General features: G+C 33.6%; 1 protein-coding gene across 1 annotated transcript in view; it reads left to right on the forward strand.

Annotated features, from left to right (window-relative positions):
- The window catches only part of PCDH15 (protocadherin related 15), a 660,961-nt gene that overhangs the window by 470,538 nt on the left and 166,611 nt on the right, over positions 1–23,812 (forward strand). The window contains exons 20-21 of the mRNA XM_044660331.1: positions 19,924–20,064; positions 22,653–22,765. Coding sequence (XP_044516266.1) covers positions 19,924–20,064; positions 22,653–22,765 — 254 coding nt within the window. The remainder of the gene's footprint in view (positions 1–19,923; positions 20,065–22,652; positions 22,766–23,812) is intronic.

Below are 23,812 nucleotides of genomic sequence, written 5' to 3' on the forward strand. Positions count from 1 at the left end.
ACAGGCAGATGGTCTCTGTACCTCAGGGAAAAGACAGTCCACTCCAAAGCAAACCCTCAACCAAGGAAATCACTAATCTCTCCATGAGATTAGGACTCCCAAGGGAAATCTGCAAGAGCAAAACCTCCTTCCAACTCAGCCCAAACAGGAGAGAGAATGACTGTCAGTTAATGCCAGTAAACTCCTACAATCCTTCACTCCTCAGAATTCTCTCCCAGGGCTTTTATCCAAATTCTCCTCTTTTCCTCTTTAAGTTAATCCATGAAATTTACTCTACCCCTTACCTGCATTCCTACAAAAGGAAATAACAGAGAGGAGCTAGTAAAGGTTTCATGTAGAATATGAGATTTTACTTGAATCTTGAAGGAAAGTAGAAGGGGGATAAGGAGGAAAACTATTCCAAACAAAAGAAAGAGCAAGAAAAAATTTCCAGAGCTGAGAGATTGTTTCTTGTTCTTAGAACACTGACAAATATCACTGGATTCAAGAATACTTTGCAGGGAATTATGTGTAAAAAGAATACAAAGGCCTGAGGGAGATAGACAAAGGATTTTAAATTTGATCCTGGAAGAAACAGGGAACTATTGGAGGTTTTCCAGTAGAAGGGTGACAGGGTCCATCCTATGCTTTAGGAAAACCACTATATTGGCTGAATAGAGGACAGGCTAAAATGGGAAAAGTGGACATACTACCAGGCTATTGTAGTGCATAGCTCTGTGAAGGAAGTTCTCTGATTCAAAACCATGATTGTATCCCAGTGATTACAGTGATTCCCTCTTCTTAGAAAATGGTCCTCCTCTGACCTGCACACTTAAGAAACTTCATATTTCTCATGTCCTTGCCACTTTCCCCTATTTCTGCCTCTGCTTTTTATCCCCTAAAGGATTGGAAGGTTTTGTTGGAGCTTGTGTCTTAGGATTCCTTGTTTCTTTGCCAGTATTTAGCAGAGTATCTCACACAGATGAACAGCAATATTATTTCACTGATACAAGGGAGTTTCAGTATCACATTATCAGTAGTCATAGCAGCATCCCAGGACACATACATATAATATAGACATGAGCTTTTGGACCCCAAGTTAACATCTCTTTCTCTAAAGCCACACTAAAGGAAAAAAAAAAACTATAGATGAGCCCAGGAAATGAACAAAACAAATGATAAAATAAAAATATGCTCACAAAGAAATCAAAAAGACATTCTCACAAGAATCTGCAAAGGATAATTGGGACACTCCAATATTCAAATTCTTCTGCTTCATTGATAGTTGAGTATTTTGAAGGATGGAGAGTCTACCATGACTATTTCTTTTCTGTTGCCAGCTCCTAATTACTTTTGCTACTGTGGTAAAACTCCCATGAATCACATAAAAATTATCAATAAAGTCACATGAAAATCACATAAAATTCACCAATAACATATCAAGGACTTTATTGTATTAATTTCATAATTCCTCCATCATCACAGGTTTGGTGAAAAAGTACAACAGGACACACATTAACAATGTAACATTAAATTTTTACTTTCTATTTAAATTCATATTTTAATCGTGATCTCATTTTATGATGTGATAGAAAGGCCTCATGTTGGTACCAAGGGAATTATATTATGGCTTAATATTGCTACTAATTTTTCCAGTCACCTTCCACATGCCACTTGGTTACTTGTCCTACTTTAGACCTTGGTTCTTTATCTCTTAGGTGAGTGATCTAGATTGGGAAGTCTTGGAGAGCTTTTCTTGCTCTAAGACTAACCGGCTCCAGCAGCATGAATTCAAATGACTGAGAATGCAGAACATAAGATGAAATGAATTCATTTCATGATACAAATATACCTTGATCAGAAAAAACAACAACATTGTAAAAAACATCTTGGCATGATGAGAATTTCAAAATTTATTCAATCTAGTCATCATAGACTGACAGAAATGTGAATTAAAATGTAATCCAAAATGTGAGTAGGCGTTTGCAGTTTTATTTGACAATTTGATCTGTATTTGTTGTTCAAGTGATTCTATATTACTTAGAAATCATCTGTGGTTGCTTTTTTATTATTTTAAAATTAAGTTTATGGATACATTTTACTTTGGAGCTACATATATGTACGACTTCAAAAGAAATTTAAATCTCCCTTAACCTCAGTTCCTTTGCATATAAAATGAAAAAAAGTATATTTTTGTCTCCTCTAATTGTGTTTATTGGATATCTTCCTTTCCCTGTTGAACAATTACACGGCTCCTATATGCCAACAAAGTATCTTCTTCACAAAAGTTAATTCACCCAATATGGACATTTAATGGAAAGTGTTCTTTTGTATGACTACAGTGACCAAATCACCTTGAAACATCTTCTTTCAAAGTCCAAAGAATGGCTACTATTCACCTTGGGTTTCCTACTTCACCTCTGTCCAGATACAGTTCAACTCTAGCTAGCCTGGATGAAAGCTCAGTAGCTGTGTTCTCTTGTCATAATTTTCAAAAGCCTTGCCTTTTCAGTGAAACTGAGAATTCCTGGTTGCTATGATATACTTATTAGTTCTATAAAGTTCCCAGAGGGATATTGCTATCCTTGTCATATTGATACTTCCCTCACAGCCTCCAAGAATAATCTGGGTGAAAGTGAAACAAATGAGGTCAGCGTAGGATGTGCTTCACCAATCTTGTGTGGTCCTGGAAGAAATCTACCATGCACAGAGTCCTCCAGGCTAAAGATGATCTGAAGAGGACTCTGGCCACTCCATTTGAAATTAATTAAGTACTGATCTGGAAAAGATGTTGTGTTAGATACTGGGAAATCAAGGATAAGAATGACATTTTGCCTTACATTCAAAATTTATAATTTATATCTGTGGGCATCATATAATATCACAAAAATTTAAGATAATTTGATGATAAAGAACAGAGACTATACATCAGAATTGGAGCCACAAAGCCAGAAACTGCCTAGGGAAAGACTTTTCTTGACAGTCTTGCTCTAGGCCAGTCAATGTGTAATGTCTATGAATACAAAGATAAAATCAAAATAATCCTGGCCTCTGGAAGTTTGCATTCTACTGGCATACTTGTAGAAGGAGCCAGGAGCCACCTGGGGAACTAGGCAGCAGAATTCATTTTCTTTCAGTTTTATATTTTACTGCATTTGACTATTTGGGTTGGCAAGATCAAAGACAGTAAGTAGGGAAGAATTTATGTGGCCTTTCCCTCTGGTAATAAAGCTAGGGAATTTGCTAAGGAACCAACCAGTCTGCCTAGAGGTCAGTGAAACTCACAGAGATTATCTAAATCCCCCCAGAGAATTTGTGGTGTGTGTCCAGAGCCTTAAATGCACAGAGGAATATATGATCAGATTCTAAATCTTCAATAGTAAGGGAGACCACAACATAATTCAAGACTCACAAATCTTCCCTAGTTTAGTTTGCAGAGAACAAAGAAAGCATTTTAAATATGTTCCTTTCCACCTCCCTTCCTCTCTGTCCACAAATATTTTCAGAAATTAAAAATTCCCTTTCTATCTCCAAATTCAGAAAAGTTTCAGAATTACCCCCAAAGTACTTGTATTTGACACAAATAAAATGGGGAAAATGGGGTAAAGAGAGGATTGTTCACTCTTGAAGAGGAAGTAAGGTGAGGCCTCATTTCTTCAGTCCTAAAGAATTAAATTTTTTTATCAGTAGATTGAAGTTCTCCTGGGCCTTGGGATACTTTTTAAAAGTAGCTTAAATTTCTTCTTTCTACTCTCCACTTTGCAGATAGCTATCAATTTAAATAGCTATGGAGAGAGAGAGAGAGAGAGAGAGAGAGAGAGAGAGAGAGAGAGAGAGAGAGAGAGAGAGAATTATTAAATGCTTATTGTTTATAAGATCAGAGTGAAAAGATAGTATTAATCTGCATGTTATTCCTGGGTAAGAGCCAAGATGGTAGAGAAGAGTCAACAAGTTAGATGAACTCTCTCAACATTCCACTATCCAATAAAAGGTCAGAATGAAATGTTCTTCCTTCCTGAGACAGTTCAGGAAGGAGGCAGAAGTTATGACACTAAAGTGTGGGTCAGTTTTCAGTGGTCTGGAGAAGAAGACATGTCACATAGCATAAGCAGTGGGCTTTGTAAGTAGCTACCATAGTAGCAGTAGAAGCTTTGGGGGCTCTCAGCCAAGAGTTGGTAAGAGTGTCAGAAAACTAGTCAAAAAGAGATTCCAGAGACTTTTTCCTGCCATTGTATGGGACCCTTTTGCATTGCCTATATGCATTTTCAGAATGCCATTCCAGGACCAGAGGTGTGCTAGAAATTGTAGCTTCAGGTGAGTTGGAGTCCTTGTCACAGAAGAGAGTTTATTGTTCCACATAAGAGAGTAGGGGATCTTGTCTCATTTCTAAGGCAGAAATGAGCATAAGCACTTGTAGGAGAGCAGGGAAACAAGTCATAGTTTCAGGGGAAAAGAGAATTAGCACTTTTAGCTATAAAAAAAACAACAACAAAAAAACAAGGTCCCAGAGAACAAGGCCCCTTCCTGGGAAAAGACCAGAATACAGGCCATGAGAACAGGGATTCCATCTCTCTCCACCTTGGAAGTGCTTAAAAACTGACCAACTCCTAGAACTATTTCTGAAAATAGCAGCCCCAAAATGTGAAGTTTAGGATGATACCCACCCCACTCCAGCAGCAGAGACCATCTTTAAAATAAAGATAAAAGACAAAAAATAAGGGAAATGAGCAAAAACAAACAAAAAAGAATTTGAACATAAAAATCTACTCTGATGGCAGGAAAAACCAAGAAACAATAACAAAAGAAGATATCCACGTCGAAAGAATTATAAGCAAAGTCTCAAAGGAAAAAAAAGTATGAACTGGATATAAGTTCATCAAGAAGTCCTAGAAAGAGAATTTTTATAAGAGAAATTGAGGAAACATTTAGAAAATAAATAAAAATGATACCAGAAAATTATGAAAATTGAATTAGCAGCTTAAAGTAAGAGATACAAAAAATACCAAAGAAATTAACACCTTAAAAAACAGATTTAACCAAATGGTAAAAGAGAAACAAAAATTCACTGAAGAAAATATCTTAAAAACAAGCATAGGCCAAGCAAGATAAAGAAGTACAAAAGGTCATTGAAGAAAATAACTTTTTAAAAAATAGAACTGGTCAAGGGGACAGGGCAATTGGGCAAGGACTCCATGAGACATCAAAATTTTCTATTTAGCTCTGATCTTTCCATCAGTAATATTTGAAAGTCCTCTAGACATAAAGCTAAAATAATTTTTAAAAAATAGAAGAAAATGGAAATATGTTATTGGAAACCCAACTGATCTGGAAACTAAATTTATAGATCATTTAAGAATTACTAGGCTACCATAAAACCATGATTGAGAGAGTGAGAAAAAGATACTGAAAAATCACTTTATGAAAATGTCTAGGAATATTATAGCAAAATTCCAGAGCTCATAAGTCAAGGAGAAAATATTGCAAGAAGTTACAAATAAGCATTGTAAATATCATGAGGTCATAGTCATGATCACCAAAGATTTATTAGCATTCATGTTGTATATTGGAGTGCTAGCATTTTGATATTCCAGAAGACAAAGGAGCTATGATTACAAATGAGAATTATCTCTACAGCAATACTAAATATAAGTCTTTAGAAGAAAAGAAGTGTACTTAATGAAATAGAGGACTTTCAAATATTCCTGATGGAAGGATCAGAGCTAAATAGAAAATTTGACATTTATACATAAGACACAAAAGAATAGATAAATATGAAAGAGAAATCATAAGGGATTCAATAAGTTTAAGCTGTGTATATTCCTATATTAGATAAAGGTACATGCAACTCCTAAAAACTCCTAAAAAATAAAATAAATGACTAAGAAAATGAAAGCATGAAAAAGGGGTATACATTAGGAGAAAGTGGAAGGGAAGGCTAGAATGGAGAAAATTATCACATGAAGGACACGAAGGTGACTCAGTAGACAGAGAAGTAGGCCTGAAGATAAGATGTTGTGGGTTCAAATCTAGCCTCAGAGACTTCCTATGTACGTATCTCTGGATAAGTCACTTAATCCCTATTTTCTAGCCCTTATTACACTTCTGTCTTGAAACCAATATTTGATATCAAAATTAAGACAGAAGGTAAGGATTTTAAAAAAAGGAAATCATCTCATATAAAAGAGGGACACAAGCAAGAATATTTTTAGTGGAGTAGGAAAGGGGTAGTAGACAATCATTGAACCTCTCTCTGGAATTGGTTGAGAGATGGGTAAATCTTATAAAATAGAGAAATAGTAAGGGAGATAAAATGTATAGGGAAATTAAAAGAGAAGCTATATTAAGGGATATAGTGTTCAGAAGAGAAAAAAAATTCCAAGAAGGGGAAAGATAAAATCCAAAGGAAGAGCAGAATAAAATAGAAAAGAGGGAGATACTCAGTATTCATAACTGTAATTGTGAATGGGGTGAATTTATCTATAAAACAGAGGGGATAACAGAATAATTAGAACTCAGGATCTAATAATAATGTCATTTAGAAGAAACAAACTTGAACAGAAAGCAGATACAAAATTATAAAATCCATTTAAAATCTTGCAAAATTCTTTATTTTTTATTTTGTCATAAATTCTTCCCTTAGCCATAGATCTGAAATCTAAACTATTCCATGCTCTCCTGATTTTCTTATATCTATCACCTGCTACCCATTTTGACCATATTTTGCTATATGGTGTAAGATGTTGCTCTATATGTAGTTTCTGCCGAATTTATTTCCCATTTTCTCAGAGATTTTTGTCAAATAGTTTGTACTTACCCCAAAAGCTGAGATAGTTGTATTTATCAAGCACTAATTTATAATGTGCATTATCATTGATTGTGTAGCTGATCTATTCCACTGATCTACTGAATTATTTCTTTGACTGTACCATATTTTTAAAAATAATGTATATAAATACATACATGCACACATATGTACAATACACATATAAACTAACATAACATATAACAATAATATAACATGTACAATTTGTTATAACTATGTAATAAATTATAATAAATATGATTATCCAAGAGAAACAAATCCTCACATTAGTTAAGTCGAGAAATCTGTCATATTTTTTCTCCCTCTCCCCTCCCCATCCCCAAAAAGGCACATTATATAATATTGGTTGTACAAACATTACCATATAATAATATTTCCCTGTTAATTATTTTACATATATATATATATCTTACATAGGGAGAAATTTATGGAAGGACTAAAATGAAGAATTGTATGTTCAAACCTCCATTTGGACTCTATCTGTTCCTTCTATGGCAATAGATATCCTTTTTCATCCTGAGCCCCCTGCAATTGTCCTGGATCTTTGTTGTATTTATAACAGTTGTCATGTGTCTGCTCTGTTCACTGATTGACTTTTTATTTTTTAGCCAGTACCTGATACTTTAAATAATTACAACTTTATAATATAGTTTGAAATAGACCTCCTTTCTTAACATTTATTTTTTCATTATTTTCTTTGATAATCTTGACCTTTTGGTTTTTCCCAAATGAATTTGGTCATTTTTCTAATCCAATAAAATATTTTTTGATAATTTAATTGGCATAGCTTTGAATAAGTTTATTAGGAAGGATTATGATTTTAAGCATATTATCTCTTCCTACCCATGAGCAATTAGTGTTTCTATAATTAAGACTGACTTAATTTGTTTAAAAAAGTATTTTATAGTTTTGTTCATATAATTTCAAGATATGGTATGGAAAATATACTCCTATATATTTTATTCCAACTGTACTTAATTAAATGGATTATCTCTTACTATCTCTTCTTGCCAAACATTGTTAGTAATATATAGAAATGTCCATGATTCATATGTATTTATCTTATATATTGCTACATTGCAAAAATTATAGTTTCAATTATTTTTGTTGAATCTCTAACATTTATATATGTTTATATATATATGTATATCATCATCATCATCAATGAAAAAAGATAGTTAGTTTCATCATCTCTTTGCTAATTCTTCTTCAATTTCTTTTTCTTCTCTTCTTGCTATTGTAAGCATTTCTAGTACAATATTAAATTATATTGTTGATGATTGACATCCTTGTTTTACTCTTTATATCATAGCGAAGGTTTCTAACATTCCCATTACAATTAAGGTTTTCTGATGTTTTAAAATATATACTTATCAATATAAGGAAAAATGCATTTGTGCCTAGGATTTCAAGTGTTTTTAATAGGAATAAGATGAGTTTTTTTTTTAATCAAAAGCTATTTCTGCATCTATTGATTTAATCTAATGATCTGGTTACTTTTTATTCATGTAAGCAATTATGTTTATAGATTTGCTTATGTTAAAACAACATTGAATGCCATATTTTGTATTAATTTTTTTATTTTTAGAAACATGATTCATGTTTTTACTTTCCCTTTCACCCCCTCAAGCTTCCCCCCCAATAGCTAACTCATATTTCCACAATCATGTCCTCATTAACTCAAGTGTTCAAGCAGTAGTTTTTCTTCTGTGTTTCCTCTCCTGTAGTTCTTCCTCTGAATGTGGGTATGGTTCTATTCCATAAATCCCTCAGAATTGTCCTGGGTCATTGCATTGCTGCTAGTACAGAAGTCCATTACATTCTATTTTACCACAGTGTATCAGTCTCTGTGTACAATGTTCTTCTGGCTCTGCCCCTTTCGTTCTGCATCAATTCCTGGAGGTCTTTCCAGTTCAGATGGAATTCCTCCAGTTTATTATTCCTTTGAGCACAGTAGTATTTCCATCACCAGCATATACCACAATTTGTTCAGCCAGTCCCCAATTGAAGGGCATACCCTCGCTTTCCAGTTTTTTGCCACCACAAAGAGCACAGCTATAAATATTTTTGTACAAGTCTTTTTATCTATGATCTCTTTGGGATACAAACCCAGCAATGCTATGTCTGGATCAAAGGGCAAGCATTCTTTTATTGCTCTTTAGACATAATTCCAAATTGCCATTCAGAATGGTTGGATCAGTTCACAACTCCACCAGCAGTGCATTAATGTCCCAATTTTGCCACATCCCCTCCAACATTCATTACTCTCCCCTGCTATCATTTTAACCAATCAGCTAGGTGTGAGGTGATACCTCAGCTATTTTTTTTGATTTGCATTTCTCTAATTATTAGAGATTTAGAACACTTTCTCATGTGTTTATTGATACTTTTGACTTCTTTATCTAAAAATTGTCTATTCATGTCTCTTGCCCATTTATCAATTGAGAAATTCGGCTTGATTTTTTTACAATTGATTTAGCTCATTTTATATTTGAATAATTAGACCTCTGTCAGAATTTTTCTGGCTTTTAAGACTTTATTTTCTTGTTTTAGTTCATGTATTTCCTTTTTCAAATTGTCTTCAGCCTCTCAAGCCTCTCTTGATTGCTTTTTGAGTTCCTAAATTTCTTGAGTTAATTGAATTTTGAGATCTTCTATATCTTGTGTCCAGTTCTCTGGAACTATTTCCTTTTCTTCTATTTCTGTTTCATTTTATCTCTTTTCACTTCCTTGATAGAAGTTGTCAATTATAATGTCTTTTCTCTTTTTCTGTTGCTTACTCATATTTTTTCCTTCCTTGTTCTGCTAGTTTGAGCAGACGTATTTAATGATCTTTGATGAAAGATCTTCTCCCAGCTGGCAATGGAGGTTTGTAGTTACTTTCTCTGCTCTCTGAAGGCTTCTTGTCTGTCCAATTGTTGGGATTAGTTCTGTATTGATTGGGTTAGTCTTATTGCTTATTCTGCCCTGAGGCTAAAACCTTGAGAGGAGGGAAAAACAAACAAACAAACAAACAAAACATGGGGGACAAGAAGGAGTGTTTTCACTGAACTGAGCTCTCTAGCAGTGGGGTCCCCCTGCACTATCCACTGTGTTTGATCTGGTTTTCTTTCCTCTTGAAGCCCTGCGTTCTCTATCTCAGTATGAGGAAGCCAAGCCGTCTGCAGTCTGGGGTTTGGCTTTCTCTAAGCCACCTTTTTCCAGGCATTTCTGCTGTGTTTCTCTGGTTTTCTCCTTCAGTCACCTCTCCAGTGCCGGTGTTTAACTCCCTGAGTCCGGTGCCAGCAAGGCCCTCTTTCTGGACTGGTGCGTCCACCCGCCCTGAGATTTCCCTGGCCACTGGAGACTCCACACAGCACATGGGGAGGAGTCCTGGGATTCCCCTTCTATGTCTTCTGACCCGACAATTCAAGAATTGAAGCCTTTTTCTTGGCATACCTCTTTAGTTGTGCTACAGTAGGGTTCCCCCTGCTTTGTCCTGTTATTAGATTTGGTCATATTTCTTCTCAAAGCTCATTGTTTTCTTTCTCAGTGTGTAAGGGTGCGGAGGTTTTAAGATTCACTCCATCTAAGCAGCCATATTCCCAGAAATCTCCATATGTTTTGATATTTATTACTTTGTAATTCAGTTTTAGATCTAGTAAGGCCAGGCTACTTTCCTTTTCATTTTTTTCGTTAAGTCTCTTAATATCCTTGAAATTTTATTTTTCCAGATGAATTTTTTATTATTTTTTTCTAGCTCTATATCATATTTTTTTTTGTAGTTTGATTGGTATTGCACAAAATAAGTAAATTAATTTAGGTAAAATTTTCATATTATTATACTTGTTCAGCCTACCCATGAACAATCATTTTTTTTCAAATTGTTCCCATTTGACTTAATGTGAGTGAAAAGTATTTTGTAATTATGCTCATATAGTTTCTGGGTTTATCTTGGCAGTTAGACTCCCAAGTATTTTTTGTTGTCTGTAATAATTTCAAATTGAATTTCTCTTTCTTTCTTTTATTGTTGGACTTTGTTGGTCACATATGGAAAAACCTATAATTTATGTGACTATACTTTATATCTTGTAACTTTGCTGAGGTTGTTAATTATTTCAACTAGTTTTTTAGTTGATTTTCTAGTATGCTTCAAGTATACAATAATATCATCTGTGAAGTGTGATACTTCTGTTCCCTCAAAATTCTAATTCCTTCAATGAACTATATAATATTTCTCTTACAATATTTAATAACACTAGTGATAGTGGGTATACTTACTTCACCTCCATTCTTATTGGGAAGACTTCTAGCTTCTCACCATTACAGATAATGTTTCCTAATGGTTTTAAGTAAGTACTACTAATAATTTTAAGTAAAACTCCATTTATTCCTATATTTTCTAATGCTTTTAATAGGAATCAGCATTGTATTTTTAAAAAATATATTTTTGTCCTTAATTGAAATAATCATATGATTTTGGTTGTTTTTTATTATCTTGGAAATAATACTGAAAGTGTTCCTAATATTGAAACATTCCTGCATTTCTGGTATAAATACCACCTGATTATAATGATCTTTATGACATATTGCTGTAATCTCCTTGCTGATACATATTTTTAAATTTTTTAGCAATATTCATTAGGGGAATTTGACTATAATTTTCTATCTCTGTTTTCCTCTCATATTAAAATATCAAAGTCATATTTGTGCCATTAAAGGAATTCTCTATTATAAATTGTTTACATAATATTGAAATGAATTTTTTATTTTATTGTTTTGGTTAATTCATTTGTGAATACATCTAGTCCTGGAGATTTTTTTTAGGGAGCTCATTTATGATGTGCTTGATTTCTTTTACCACGAAAAGGTTATTAAAATATTCTACTTATTCTTTTTTTTTTAACCCTTGTACTTCGGTGTATTGTCTCATAGGTGGAAGATTGGTAAGGGTGGGCAATGGGGGTCAAGTGACTTGCCCAGGGTCACACAGCTGGGAAGTGGCTGAGGCCGGGTTTGTATTCTACTTATTCTTATATTAACCTGGGCAACTTATATTTTGAAAATATGCATCTATTTTCCAAATTTACAGTTCCAAATAATTGCTTTAATTTCATCTTATTTGGTGGTAAATTGGTCCTCTTCATTTTTGATACTGGTAATTTGTTTTTTTTCTTTTTAAAAATAAAATTAATTAGTGTTTTTTTATTGTGCTTTTTTTTCATAAAACCTAATTCTATTTTCATTACTTCAGTTGTTTCCTTCAATTTTATTAACCTCTCCTTTGATTTTCAGTATTTCCAATTTTATATTAAAAGCATTTTATTTTTTTCTTTTTCTAGATATTTTTAGTTGTATATTAAATTCATTGATGTTTTCTTTATTTTATTGATGCATGTGTTTTGAGGTATAATTTTTCCCCAAAGTATTGCTTTGGCCACATGCCATAAATTTCTGTGTTTTTTCTCATTGTTGTCATTCTCTTCCACATAATTATTCATTTTTCTATGATTTGTTCTTTGACCCACATGCTCTTTAGGATTAGATGATTTAGTTTCCAATCAATTTTAATTTATTTTCCCAAGGTCATTTATTAAATATAATTTTATTTCATTATGATCTAAAAAGAATTCACTTAATAATGTTTCTTTTCTGCATTTGCTTGTGAGGTTTTTATGGCTTAATATATGGTTAATTTTCCATAGGTGCTATGTGCCACTGGGGGGTAGGGGCAGGGGGCAGTATTTTCCTTTTCTTCCTTTCTATTCTGATTTAATTTTCTCCAGAGGTCTATCATATCTACCTTTTCTAAAATGCTAGCCATCTTATTAGCTTCTTTCTTGCTTTTGTTTATTAAATTTACCTATTACTATAAATATTAAAAATAATTATGACTGAGATGAATATAGAAATTAGTAATTTAACTAAAGCCATGCTGATAGATAAAGTTATTAGACCACATGCTTGTAAGAATTCAAAACTGCTGCCTCCATTTTGTTACCTCTTGTCTCTCCCCAAGCCTGCTAGCCAAGAGACCACTCCCACCTAACCCAGGAGATTATAAACTCTTCTCTGCATGGAGACATAGGTGTCTCCACACCCAAAGAACGGGAACCGGAAACCCGTTGGACCACGGGAAATGTAGTTTGATAATTTCCCCACATCCATAGAAATACATATATACTTTTAGATGGCATTTCCCAAATTTCACTTTTACAGTACTGAGAGAGGTAAGTTGAGGTTCCTTACTGGTAAGTCTTACTCTCTATTTTTTTCCTATATTTCACTAAAATTTTCCATTACAAATCTGGATACTATTTCTTTTGGTGCACATATGTTTAATATTTACATATTACTACATTTTCACTGGTTCCTTTTGGAAAGATAGTTTCTTTCTTTATCTCTTTAATAATACCTATATTTTCCTTTGCTGTATTTGAGATCTTGATTACTGCCCCAGCTTTTATTTTTACTGCTTTTGAGGCATAATAGATTCTCTTTCAGCCCCTTAACTTTTTTTCTGTGTTTCTCTCTGCTTCAAGTTTATTTCTTGTAAGCAAATATTATAGGATTCTGGTTTTTCCACTTTACTATGTTCTTCTGTTATATGGATGAGTTTATCTCATTCACATTCACAGTAATGATTACTGTGTATTTACCTCTATTCTGTTTTCCCATTTATCTTCTCTTTTATCCTTTCCCTGAATGAAAGTGGTTTACTTCTGATCATCACATCCTCCAATCCACTCCCTTCTACCAACCCATCCCTTTGTCTTATCTCTATCTACTCCTCCTTTCTTGATAGATTTCTATATCCAACTGAGGGTCTGTTATTCTGTTGCACCTAAATCAAATTAGAATAAGATTCAAGCATGATCTGCCCCTCCCTCCATCTTCCTCTTCATTGGAAAATATATTATATGACTCTATTATGTGAAATAATTTATCCCATTTTACCTTTCCTTTCCCTCTTCTCCCAGTACATCCTTCCTTCTCAACCCTTAGTTTTGTTATTTTTTTTAAATCTTCCCAACATTGCCAACTGACACACAGCCCCCCTGTCTATGTATACTCCTTTTGATTCTCCTAATTATGTTAAAATTAGGAGTTACAAGTATCTTCTTCCATGTGTTATAATTAAAAATAATATATACTGAGAGTAAAAGGAGAAGTGATATTTTAATTAGGGCCATTTTGGTAAAATAAAGAAAGATTGTGTAAATGGAATTTGCTCATCCTCATTTTCATTTATACACATGTAAGTATGGAAATAGTTTAATCTTGTTGAATCCCTTTTGATTTCCCTTTCCTGCTTTTTTAAATATACTTCTTTTGACTCTTTATTTGAGAGTCAATTTTTTTTATTCAGTTATTGTCTTTTATCCTCTGTCATTAAATATCTATATTTTCCCCTAAAATATTATTATATTCAGTTTTACAAAGTCCATATGTCTTGGTTGTAATACTAGCTTCTTTGTCTTCTTCTGGAATATCTTGTTCCAAGCCATCTAATACTTTAATATAGAAGCTGCTAAATCTCATCTGAACCTGAATATGGCTCCATGATATGTGAATTGTGTCTTTCTTGCTGCTTGCACTATTTTGTTCTTGACCTAGGAGCTCTGGAATTTGACTGAAAGGTTCCTGGCAAATTTCATTTTGGAATCTTTTTCAAGAGGGTGGGTCCTTTCCTATTCTTTTCTACCCCCTGCTTCTAGAACATCACAGTAGTTTTTCTTTAATTTTTTTGGAAATATTATATTTCAGTTATTTTTTGGATCATTGCTTTCAAATACTCTAGTTATTTTTAAATTATGTGCTTTCTACTTTTTAGGCCAGTTTTTCCAATGTTTTATTTCAAATTTTCTTCTAATTTTTCATACTTTTGATTTTGTCTCATTGTTCCTTGACATCTCAGGAACTTATTAGTTATCAATTCCCCAACTCTTATTTTTAAGGAGTGATTTATTTAGTGAGCTCTTTTACCTTTTGTACTTCCTTTTCCATTTTCGCAAGCAATAAATTTTAAGGCAAATTCCATGTTTAAGGATACATTTTTTTCAGTGAATTTTATTCATCTTTTGTCTTCCTTTACCAACGTGTTTGTTGACTTTTTTTTCATGATTCTCTTGCATCATTCTCACTTTTTTCTCATTTTTCTTCTACCTTTCCTATTTGATTTTTAAAATTCTTTTTGAACTCTTAAAGGGATTTTTTTGAGGTGGACAGGTTGACACCAATTTCCATTTTTCTTTGAGCTTTGCATGTGCCAATTTTGACATTGTTATCTTCTAAGTTTTTTTTTTTCTATCACCATAATAACTTTCTATTTTTTTTTTACTTTTGGCTCACTTTTCCACTTTATTCCTTAACTTTTAACTTTATATCAAACTTGGGCTATGCTTTCTGGGTGGATGGGTCCTTGTCTCAAGTTTTGGGGTTTTAAACTATTGTTTTCAGAGCTAATTCTTAGAACCAGTAAGTTTTAAGTTCTTCCAGGGTTTTATATTCTAAAGAAAGGCATGGCCACTGCTCTCTTGGCCTTTGTTCTGGTCTGTGAGTGACCACAAAGAAAATTTTCCACCTGGAACTTTGAGCAGGCCCCCACTCTCCTACAACTAAAGTCTTGTGTTCTAGTGTTCCTCTTTTCCTGTGACTACGACCCAAGTCTTGTACCAAGATCCCTGTATGGGGAATATGTGTAATGCAATAGAATCATTCATTCATTGATCACAAATCATACCTTATAATCTTATTCTGACCAGTTGTCTGGCTCCCTTAATATTTGTGATCTAAGACTGCTGAAAATCAAAGCCATAGATTCAGTTGCCTCCATGGCTTGTTATGTTACAAACTGCTGCTGTCTTTCTGGGATGCCACCTACACTAGACTGTACTAGACTCACATCCAAATGAGACAAACCATTTATATCAACTATCTAAATTTTCTTGGGATAGAAAATTATTTTACCATAAGCTTTTTTAGGGTACTAATGATTCAGAATTCATGTTGACACCTTATTTTAAAGTTATTTGATGGGGAATATAGAAGAGTTCAGAGCAGTTCCTGCCTCTATCATCTTAACTCCAATGAGAGTAGCTTTCCCTTGACAAAGTTCCTCTGTTTTCCCGGATTCCCACCCTCCCTATGCAGTCACATGGAATTATATTGGCTCTAGCTTCCCTGATGAAGCCTCCAGGCTTGCATGATAAATGATCCTGGATATATGTAATTGGCCAAATTTCTTAAACATAGTGCATACCTGAAACCACCAGACTTTCCAAACCATGATGATATACAGAATAGAGGAGTTTCCATGTTGAGGAAAGAAGTACTTCTTTGCTGTGTTTGGGCAAAATAAACCTCCTCTTTTTCAGGAACTCAGGAGGGCTTCATTTTTTCTTAGTATCCAACCTGAAATAAGAGTGTGCTGGAGTTATAGCTGTGCCTACAGTACCATGGCACCCAGTCCCATTCCCCTCTATTACATTCCACCCAACCTCTCCCAATCCTATCCCATTCCAACCTATTTCATCTCATTCTATCCAATATAATGCAATAAACATTCATTTAGTGTTTACTATGGTACCAGGCACCACTGAGTGCAAAGGAGATGAAGAGGAAAAACAAATGTATTCCTTTAATAATTTATATTATACTATGTGAAAATGGGATTATCATCAGAACATGCCAATTACCATAAATTTACAGATGATAATTCAAAGAGGGAGAAAATAATAATGACTCAAAAGATTAGCATACTGAGTGCCTACTATGTGCCAGATACTATATTAAGGACTGGAGATAGAAAAGAAAAAGAAAAAGAATCACCCTAGGACCTCACATTTTAATAGGGAAAGCAACAAAGAAATATGTACAAATAATCTAGAGGTAAGATATAAAAAGAAATGTGAGATAAATAAGAGAGAATTAGATAAATTAGGAAAGATCTTATTGAATTTTAGTTAGGATTTCAAGGAGACTGGTGTAGCCAATAGGCAAAGTTGAGGAGGGATAGTATTCTAGAAATAAGATTATTTTAGGCATTTTCTATGAGAGTATTCTATGCTCTTGAAGAGTGATGGGCAAACTTTTTAAAGAGGGGGCCAAAGAAAAGGAAATGCTCATCTATCAGACTGTTTCTAAGGCAACTCTTTCAAAGTTTCATTGTATTGTATCCTATTCATTGTATTCATCAGATTATAAATAATGTCATGCAGGCCAGATAAAACATTTCAGGGGGCTGCTTCTGGCCCGTGGGCCATAGTTTGTCCATCACTGCTCTAGAATATAGAAAATGTCTGTAGCTGAGAGATAGAGTGTCTTATTTGTGAAAAAGCAAGAAGGCCAGAGTCAAAAGATCAAATAATAAATAGAGTTCATGTAAGTCCTAAGTAGTTTGGAAAGGCAGGAGGGGACAAAAATATGGAAGTCTTTGACTTGCAAACAAAAAATCTTGTATTTTATTCTAGAGGCAAATTGGGAATCACTGATTTAATCGAATAGGGAGTAGGGCGATATGGTAAGACCTGCGTTTTAGGAAAATTCCTTTGGTGGCTGAATGGAGGATGGATTAAAATATGGAGAGATGGGGCAGGTAGACCCACCATCAGAGTAATTTAATTGTCTGTGTATATCAAGGTGCTCTGTCTGTCATTATGATCAATCCTTATACTCCAGATTGAGAGTTTAGATTAACTATAAAGAAGGACTTGGGAGGTGGTATAAAGGGGATGGGACACTGGACTGGAAGTCAGGAGGACCTAGGATCAAATCCTGCCTCAGTCTCTTCATTCATTCATTAATTAGTTAAATAAGACCATGTAGGCCTCATTATATACATTGATAATGCTAAGATATACAAACACACTAGCTATATGACTCTGGGTAAATCACGTCATCTTTCCCTGCTCTAATTTTTTCCATCTGTGAAGAAGAAATTAGACATGATGGTGCCCAAAGTCCCTTCTAGTTCTAAATCTGTGACCCAATAACTATAAATATTGTAAAGAATGCCAAATTTTGGAAGAGTTTCTGAAGCAGTTGTGAAATCTAAGTCTTATAATAGTCTTGGGGAATCTAGGTAGCTCAGTGGATTGAGAGCCAGGTCTAGAGATGGGAAGTCTTGAGGTTCAAATCTGAGCTTAGTCACTTCCTAGCTATGTGGCCCTGGGCTAGCCATTACCATTACATTCTGCCTTGAAACCAATTTGCAGTATTAATTTTAAGATGGAAAATAAAGGCTGATTTAAAAAAAAAAGATCTTTAATCTAGCCCAAAAAAGCCCAGGAGATCTTTTTTTTCTTTTAAGTTTTATCTTTATTTTATTTTAATAAGAAATTTACCCATAAGTTTTCCTAATATATATGAATCATGTTGTCTCCCTCCTGGAGTTGACTAGCAATTCAGTCATGTATTATCACCCAAAATATATTCCCATATTATTCATTTTTGTGAGCAAATAATCTTACAAAACCAAAACCCCAAATCATATACTCAAATAAACACATGATAAATCATATGTTTTCATCTGTATTTATACTCCAACAGTTCTTTCTCTAGAAGTGGATAGCATTTTTGACTTTAAGTTCCTCAGAGTTGTCCTGGATCATTGTAATGCTGTTAGTAGCAAAGTCTATCACATTTGATTGTATCACAATATTTCAGTTACTGTGTATGATATTCTCCTGGTTCTGCTTATTTCATTATGCCTCAGTTCATGAAGGTCTTTCCTGTTCTTTCTGAAATTACCCTGTTCATCATTCCTTATAGCACAGTAGTATTCCATCACTATCATATACCACAATTTATTCATCTGTTCCCCAATTGAGGGACATCCCTTTAGTTTCCAATTCTTTGTCACCACAAAAAGCACAGCTATAAATATATTTGTATAAACAGGTTATTTCACATTTTTTAATTCAGGAGATCTTATTTGAAGACAAGAAGATAGACTATCAAGGGATTTCCAGAGGAGACTTTGGGCCCTAAATCATGGTTATTGAATTTGCTTGTGCTCCTCCTCACTACTATGATATATAGCTTTAATTCTCATGTTACATTGTATGGAAAAAGCTGCACCCCTTGCTTTATACTGAAAGATTAAAATCATAAAATAAGAAAGTCAAACTAGACAGTCTTCAAACCCCTTGAACCTTTTATCCTAAAATCCTATAAATCCTAATAAGTTTGTTGACAGAGACTACTAAGAAGATAAAACCCAAAGCTGGACATTTTCAGTGATGGAGACACAAAAGCTTTGAGTCCTCTTATCATTGATTCAGCAGTCATTAGGACAAATCTTGGTGAAGTAAAAAATCTTTGAATACAAATATTATAAGAAATTACTTATCTTTTATAACCAGTAACTTTTGTTTTGAGAGACAGCTTATCATAGTTGACATTATGCCTGCTGTGGAATCAGAAAGACCTTAGACCCAAGTCTAAGACAAGTGTCCTGTCTTGGATATTTATTAGCTATAAGACAAGTTAATTTTTACCTCATTTGGTTTCACCTTCCCTATCTGTATAATGGACAACATCTACACTCTATACTCCAAGTAGTTTTATTTCCCATTTTTTAAAGGATCAAAAGAGATAAAGTATATAAAATGCCTATACATCTTAGAAATCTATATAAATATGGGTAGTTTTTTATTTTATAATATGAAACACTGGCAGTTTTCTGAATATTGTGATTGTAAAAAAGGAAGAAATGACAAATACAGTTTGTATCTATCTATCTATCTATCTATCTATCTATCTATCTATCTATCTATCTACTATCTATAATTGAGATATCTAGAACATCTCCGTTCTGTCTGTATTTCTGCCCACATCTACATCATTTCCATTAGTGCTCATTTTTGGAGAGATATAGGCAGACACTTAAATATAAATGAATATAATATGGATATTTTTTCCTTTTCAAGTACTCTCCAATTTAAATTCCAATTCCAGCTGGCCTTTTGCCCAATTTCTTCTAACTTAGGCTTAACTTCATTTTAAATTGGGACAAAGTACATTAAAGAAACATGTTATTCACTTGTATAGGATCAAAAATTACTAACTCCTTGAGATTTTCAATATTTGCTGTTTTCGTTTTGTAAATGGTAATTTAATAGCATGCCCTTTTATTTCAGGGGTTACCAGCAAGCCATGTACGGTACCGAGTGGAAGATAGACAATACCCTTACCCAGCGAGCATATTTGATGTAGAAGAAGATACAGGACGGGTCATCACTCGAGTGAATCTCAATGAAGAACCAACTACAATATTTAAGGTAAATCAGAGCCTGAATGAGGATTCGTCATTATTTCTGATTTTCTCTCTTGCATGCTAAGGCTTTTATAAAAAATGATGCCAATTTTTCAAAATAATTTTAAGTTATTGTGAATATTTGTTTATAAATCAACCTTATACAATGTATAGTTAGAAAATCTTGAAACCTTTTCAACTACATTTCCCAGAATTCCTTTTGATCTCTCCACCAAGTTGTATGGTCACTTTTTGTATATAGTTTGCTGTCTTCCTCTTCCTATTCTAACGTGTGCAGGGCTGAGGACTGTGGCTTTTTGCTCTAGCTTTTTTATGTTAGTTATTATTATTAAATATTATTAAATATAATACTTAGAATATTGGAGATTAATTTTGAAACTCACAACAAGTTATTTTGGTAAGTGCTGGGGATACAAAAAGAGGTAAAATATAGTACCTCCCCACTCCCCAAAGCTCATAATCTAATTGTTCTCATTTACTTTTAATACATTTTATAATATGGTCCAAAAACATAACCAATTTACATCTGACTATTAACGTAGAATGTTGGAAATATAGTAATGACTCTTCAGCCATAAGTAAACCATATTTTTAAAAAAATCTTCATTTCTATAAAAGAAAGTGAATTTGAATAAATTTCTTTTTCTCCCAAGTAAGCTTAATTACTGCTTTACTTTCATAATTTGAAGCTATTTTCAGTTATCACTTCCTAAATTCATATTTTGTTAGCTATATTTTCATATGTGTTAGTAGTTATTTCTCTCCATATGTATATGTGTATATATATATGTATATATATATATAAAATTATCCCCAAATATATTGTGGTTTTAGGTTAAGTTCAGGACATTTTTAGGACATATCTTGCTGTCATAGGTCAACTAGAGTCATTTTCTAGATAGAGGGTGAGTTTTTTTTTTTAATTGTTACATTCCCTCCAAGTTCTTTCCATTCTCAAAATCATGAATGGAGGACAGTCAAGAGATTTACCTAATGGAATTGACCTTGAGGAGTAAAAATAATTAGATATGTACTCTTCAGCAGCTATAAGTCCTGGTTACTACCAAGGAGCTTAGAGTCTCAATAGTAAATATAAATAATCAAAATAGTAAACTACTGAATTGAGGGCATGATTAGCAATACAGAATTGTAAATATTTATCATAATTGTATTCTTCCTATCAAACCAACTTTTCTCAATTATTTTTTTTAATTCCCATAAGAGCCTTCATTGTCTAATGCAGTGGTTCCCAAACTTTTTTGGCCTTTCCAGAAAAAATATTACTTAGTGCCCCTGGAAATTATTATTTTTTTAATTTTAATAGCAATTAATAGGAAAGATAAATGCACCCGTGGCCATCACTACTTTCCTGGATTGCTGCAGCACCCACCAGGGGGCAGCGGTGCCCACTTGGGAATCACTGATAGAGACTTGGTCTTAGAGTCAGGAATTCCTGAGTTTCAGACTATCTTTGATTCATATGACCTTGGGCAGCAGTCTTCATTGTTCTGTATTCCAGGCAATCAATTCTCGAAGATGACATTTCAATAATTTGATACTTGATATATATTAAGGAAACTGGGAGTACCCTACATTGATTAAGTCACTAATCTAGCATACACACTAATATATACAAGCTCATTTATATAAACATATACATAGTCTATATATAGATACATATGCACATATAATCACATTATTAATTAAAATGATATAAAGATGCATTTTGTACTTCTTTGCCATAGGCACCAAAATTGCTAATTATGGCTCTATTCTATAAATGAGATGATGTTTTTAAAAAATAAATTGATGTCATTTAGGTAACTAGGAAAATGAAATGAGTTGATAATGAAGTAAGCAAGAGGAATAGCCAGTTGACCAAGCTCCACTGACATACCCATTATATAAAAAGAACTTGTTTGAAACCACTATCTCCTATACCATATCTACTGAATGGAATTCCTATGGTAAATTAGTAAAGAAACTGCTCAAGAGTTGTACAGGGTGGTTAGCCTGGGCAGGTTAGGATTAGCAATCTTGGAGAGAATATTCACATTGAAAACATTGCAGATCCTTTGAGTGTGAGAGTGTAAATGAATTTCAGATGCTATAGATATTTTACTTAGAGTTCTAAGATTTCGTTTATTATCAAAAAGAAATGTTCATTGGAACAAGAAGCACACCAATAATATTTAAAAATATTATAATATCACACAAGTAAGAGATATTCCAGGATTTCTTTTGATTTCATCATTCTCCATGTTTCTATAGTTGTCTGTATATTGTATTTACTATTATTATATTTTCAAAGGATAGAAGATTTTGCATTGAATCTATAAAGGTTTTCTAACATTTTCTTTCACAGAGAGGTAATGTGTTCAATGATCTAATAAAATCAGTCAATTCTCTGGAAAAAAAATAATTTTAAAGAAGTCTGGAAAAAATCTGATTTTTTTTTTCATTTTCCAACTCATCATATGGTCATGATGAAAAAACATCTTCTATTCCAACTCAAATTCAGGAAATAGGCCCATGATGGCATAGCTTTCTTTTATTTTGATTCTATTTATTTAACCCCATTTCTCTCCCTAGTTGGAAGTTGTTGCTTTTGATGATGGGGAACCTGTGATGTCTGGAAGTGCTACAGTGAAAATCCTCGTCTTGCATCCTGGAGAAATCCCACGCTTCACACAAGAAGAATATAGGTATTTGCTTAGTCACCATATTCAAGAGGGGTGGAAATTTAAACATAATTTGGTGGCCACCAATTTGGGGATCTATAGGCAAACATTCATCAAGTGTCCCCCTTTATACTAGGTACTTTTCAAAACTCTGCGGATACAAAGAAAGAGAGGGAAAGCAGATCCCTGCTGTCAAGGAATTCTCAATGCAATGGAAGAGCCAAAATGCAGATAACTATATACAAACAACATACGTACAGATAAATTGGTTGTAGTTTCAGAGAAGACATTAAAATTGAGGAGGATTAGAAAAGGCTTCTTGAAGAAAGTAGAGCATTTATTGCAACTTTAATAAAGCCTGAGAAGTTAAGAGACAGAGATGAGGAGGCAAAGAATTCTCTAAGTGTGGTAAACAACTAGGAAAAAAATGTCCAGTCAGGAAATGGGGTGTCCTGATCCAGAAACAGTAAGAGATTGTTGTTATTGGATTATACAGTCTATGAAGAAGAATAAGATAACAAATCTGGAAAGGTAGCACAGGATACGGTCATCAAAGAATTTAAAAGACCAAACAGATGAATTTACATTTGATCCTAAAGGTAATAGGATGAGAAGCTTAAATATCCACATAGGAAAAACAAGATGGATGCAGAATATCTACTATATAGTTTTTGACAAGAGCTTAGAGTTTTTCTCTCTCTATGTGTGTGTATGTGTGTGTGCTTAGCCAGAACATATAGGACACATTGATCAGTTGGCTTCAGAATCTAAACTGGTGGATAGGATGGATTGCTGTTTGGAAATTGCAAGGCTTCTTTAATGTCCCTAAACTTCTCCCAGACATAGCCATCAATACCTTTCCAACCCTACTGCAATAAGTCATATAAAACTACATTCTCCAAAAGGCTAAAAATAAATATCACTCACAGAATAATGGAAGAAAGGCAGAATGATAGGAACAGATTGAAATAGTGGATGTCCCCCAAATCATGGTGAAGTTTTAACTTTTAATAGCTTGACTTCTAAGCACCAGAATAAAGGATGCCATCAGGAAATAGATTTACAACAATA

This window comes from Gracilinanus agilis, chromosome 2, assembly GCF_016433145.1.
Source record: "Gracilinanus agilis isolate LMUSP501 chromosome 2, AgileGrace, whole genome shotgun sequence".
NCBI lineage: Eukaryota > Metazoa > Chordata > Mammalia > Didelphimorphia > Didelphidae > Gracilinanus > Gracilinanus agilis.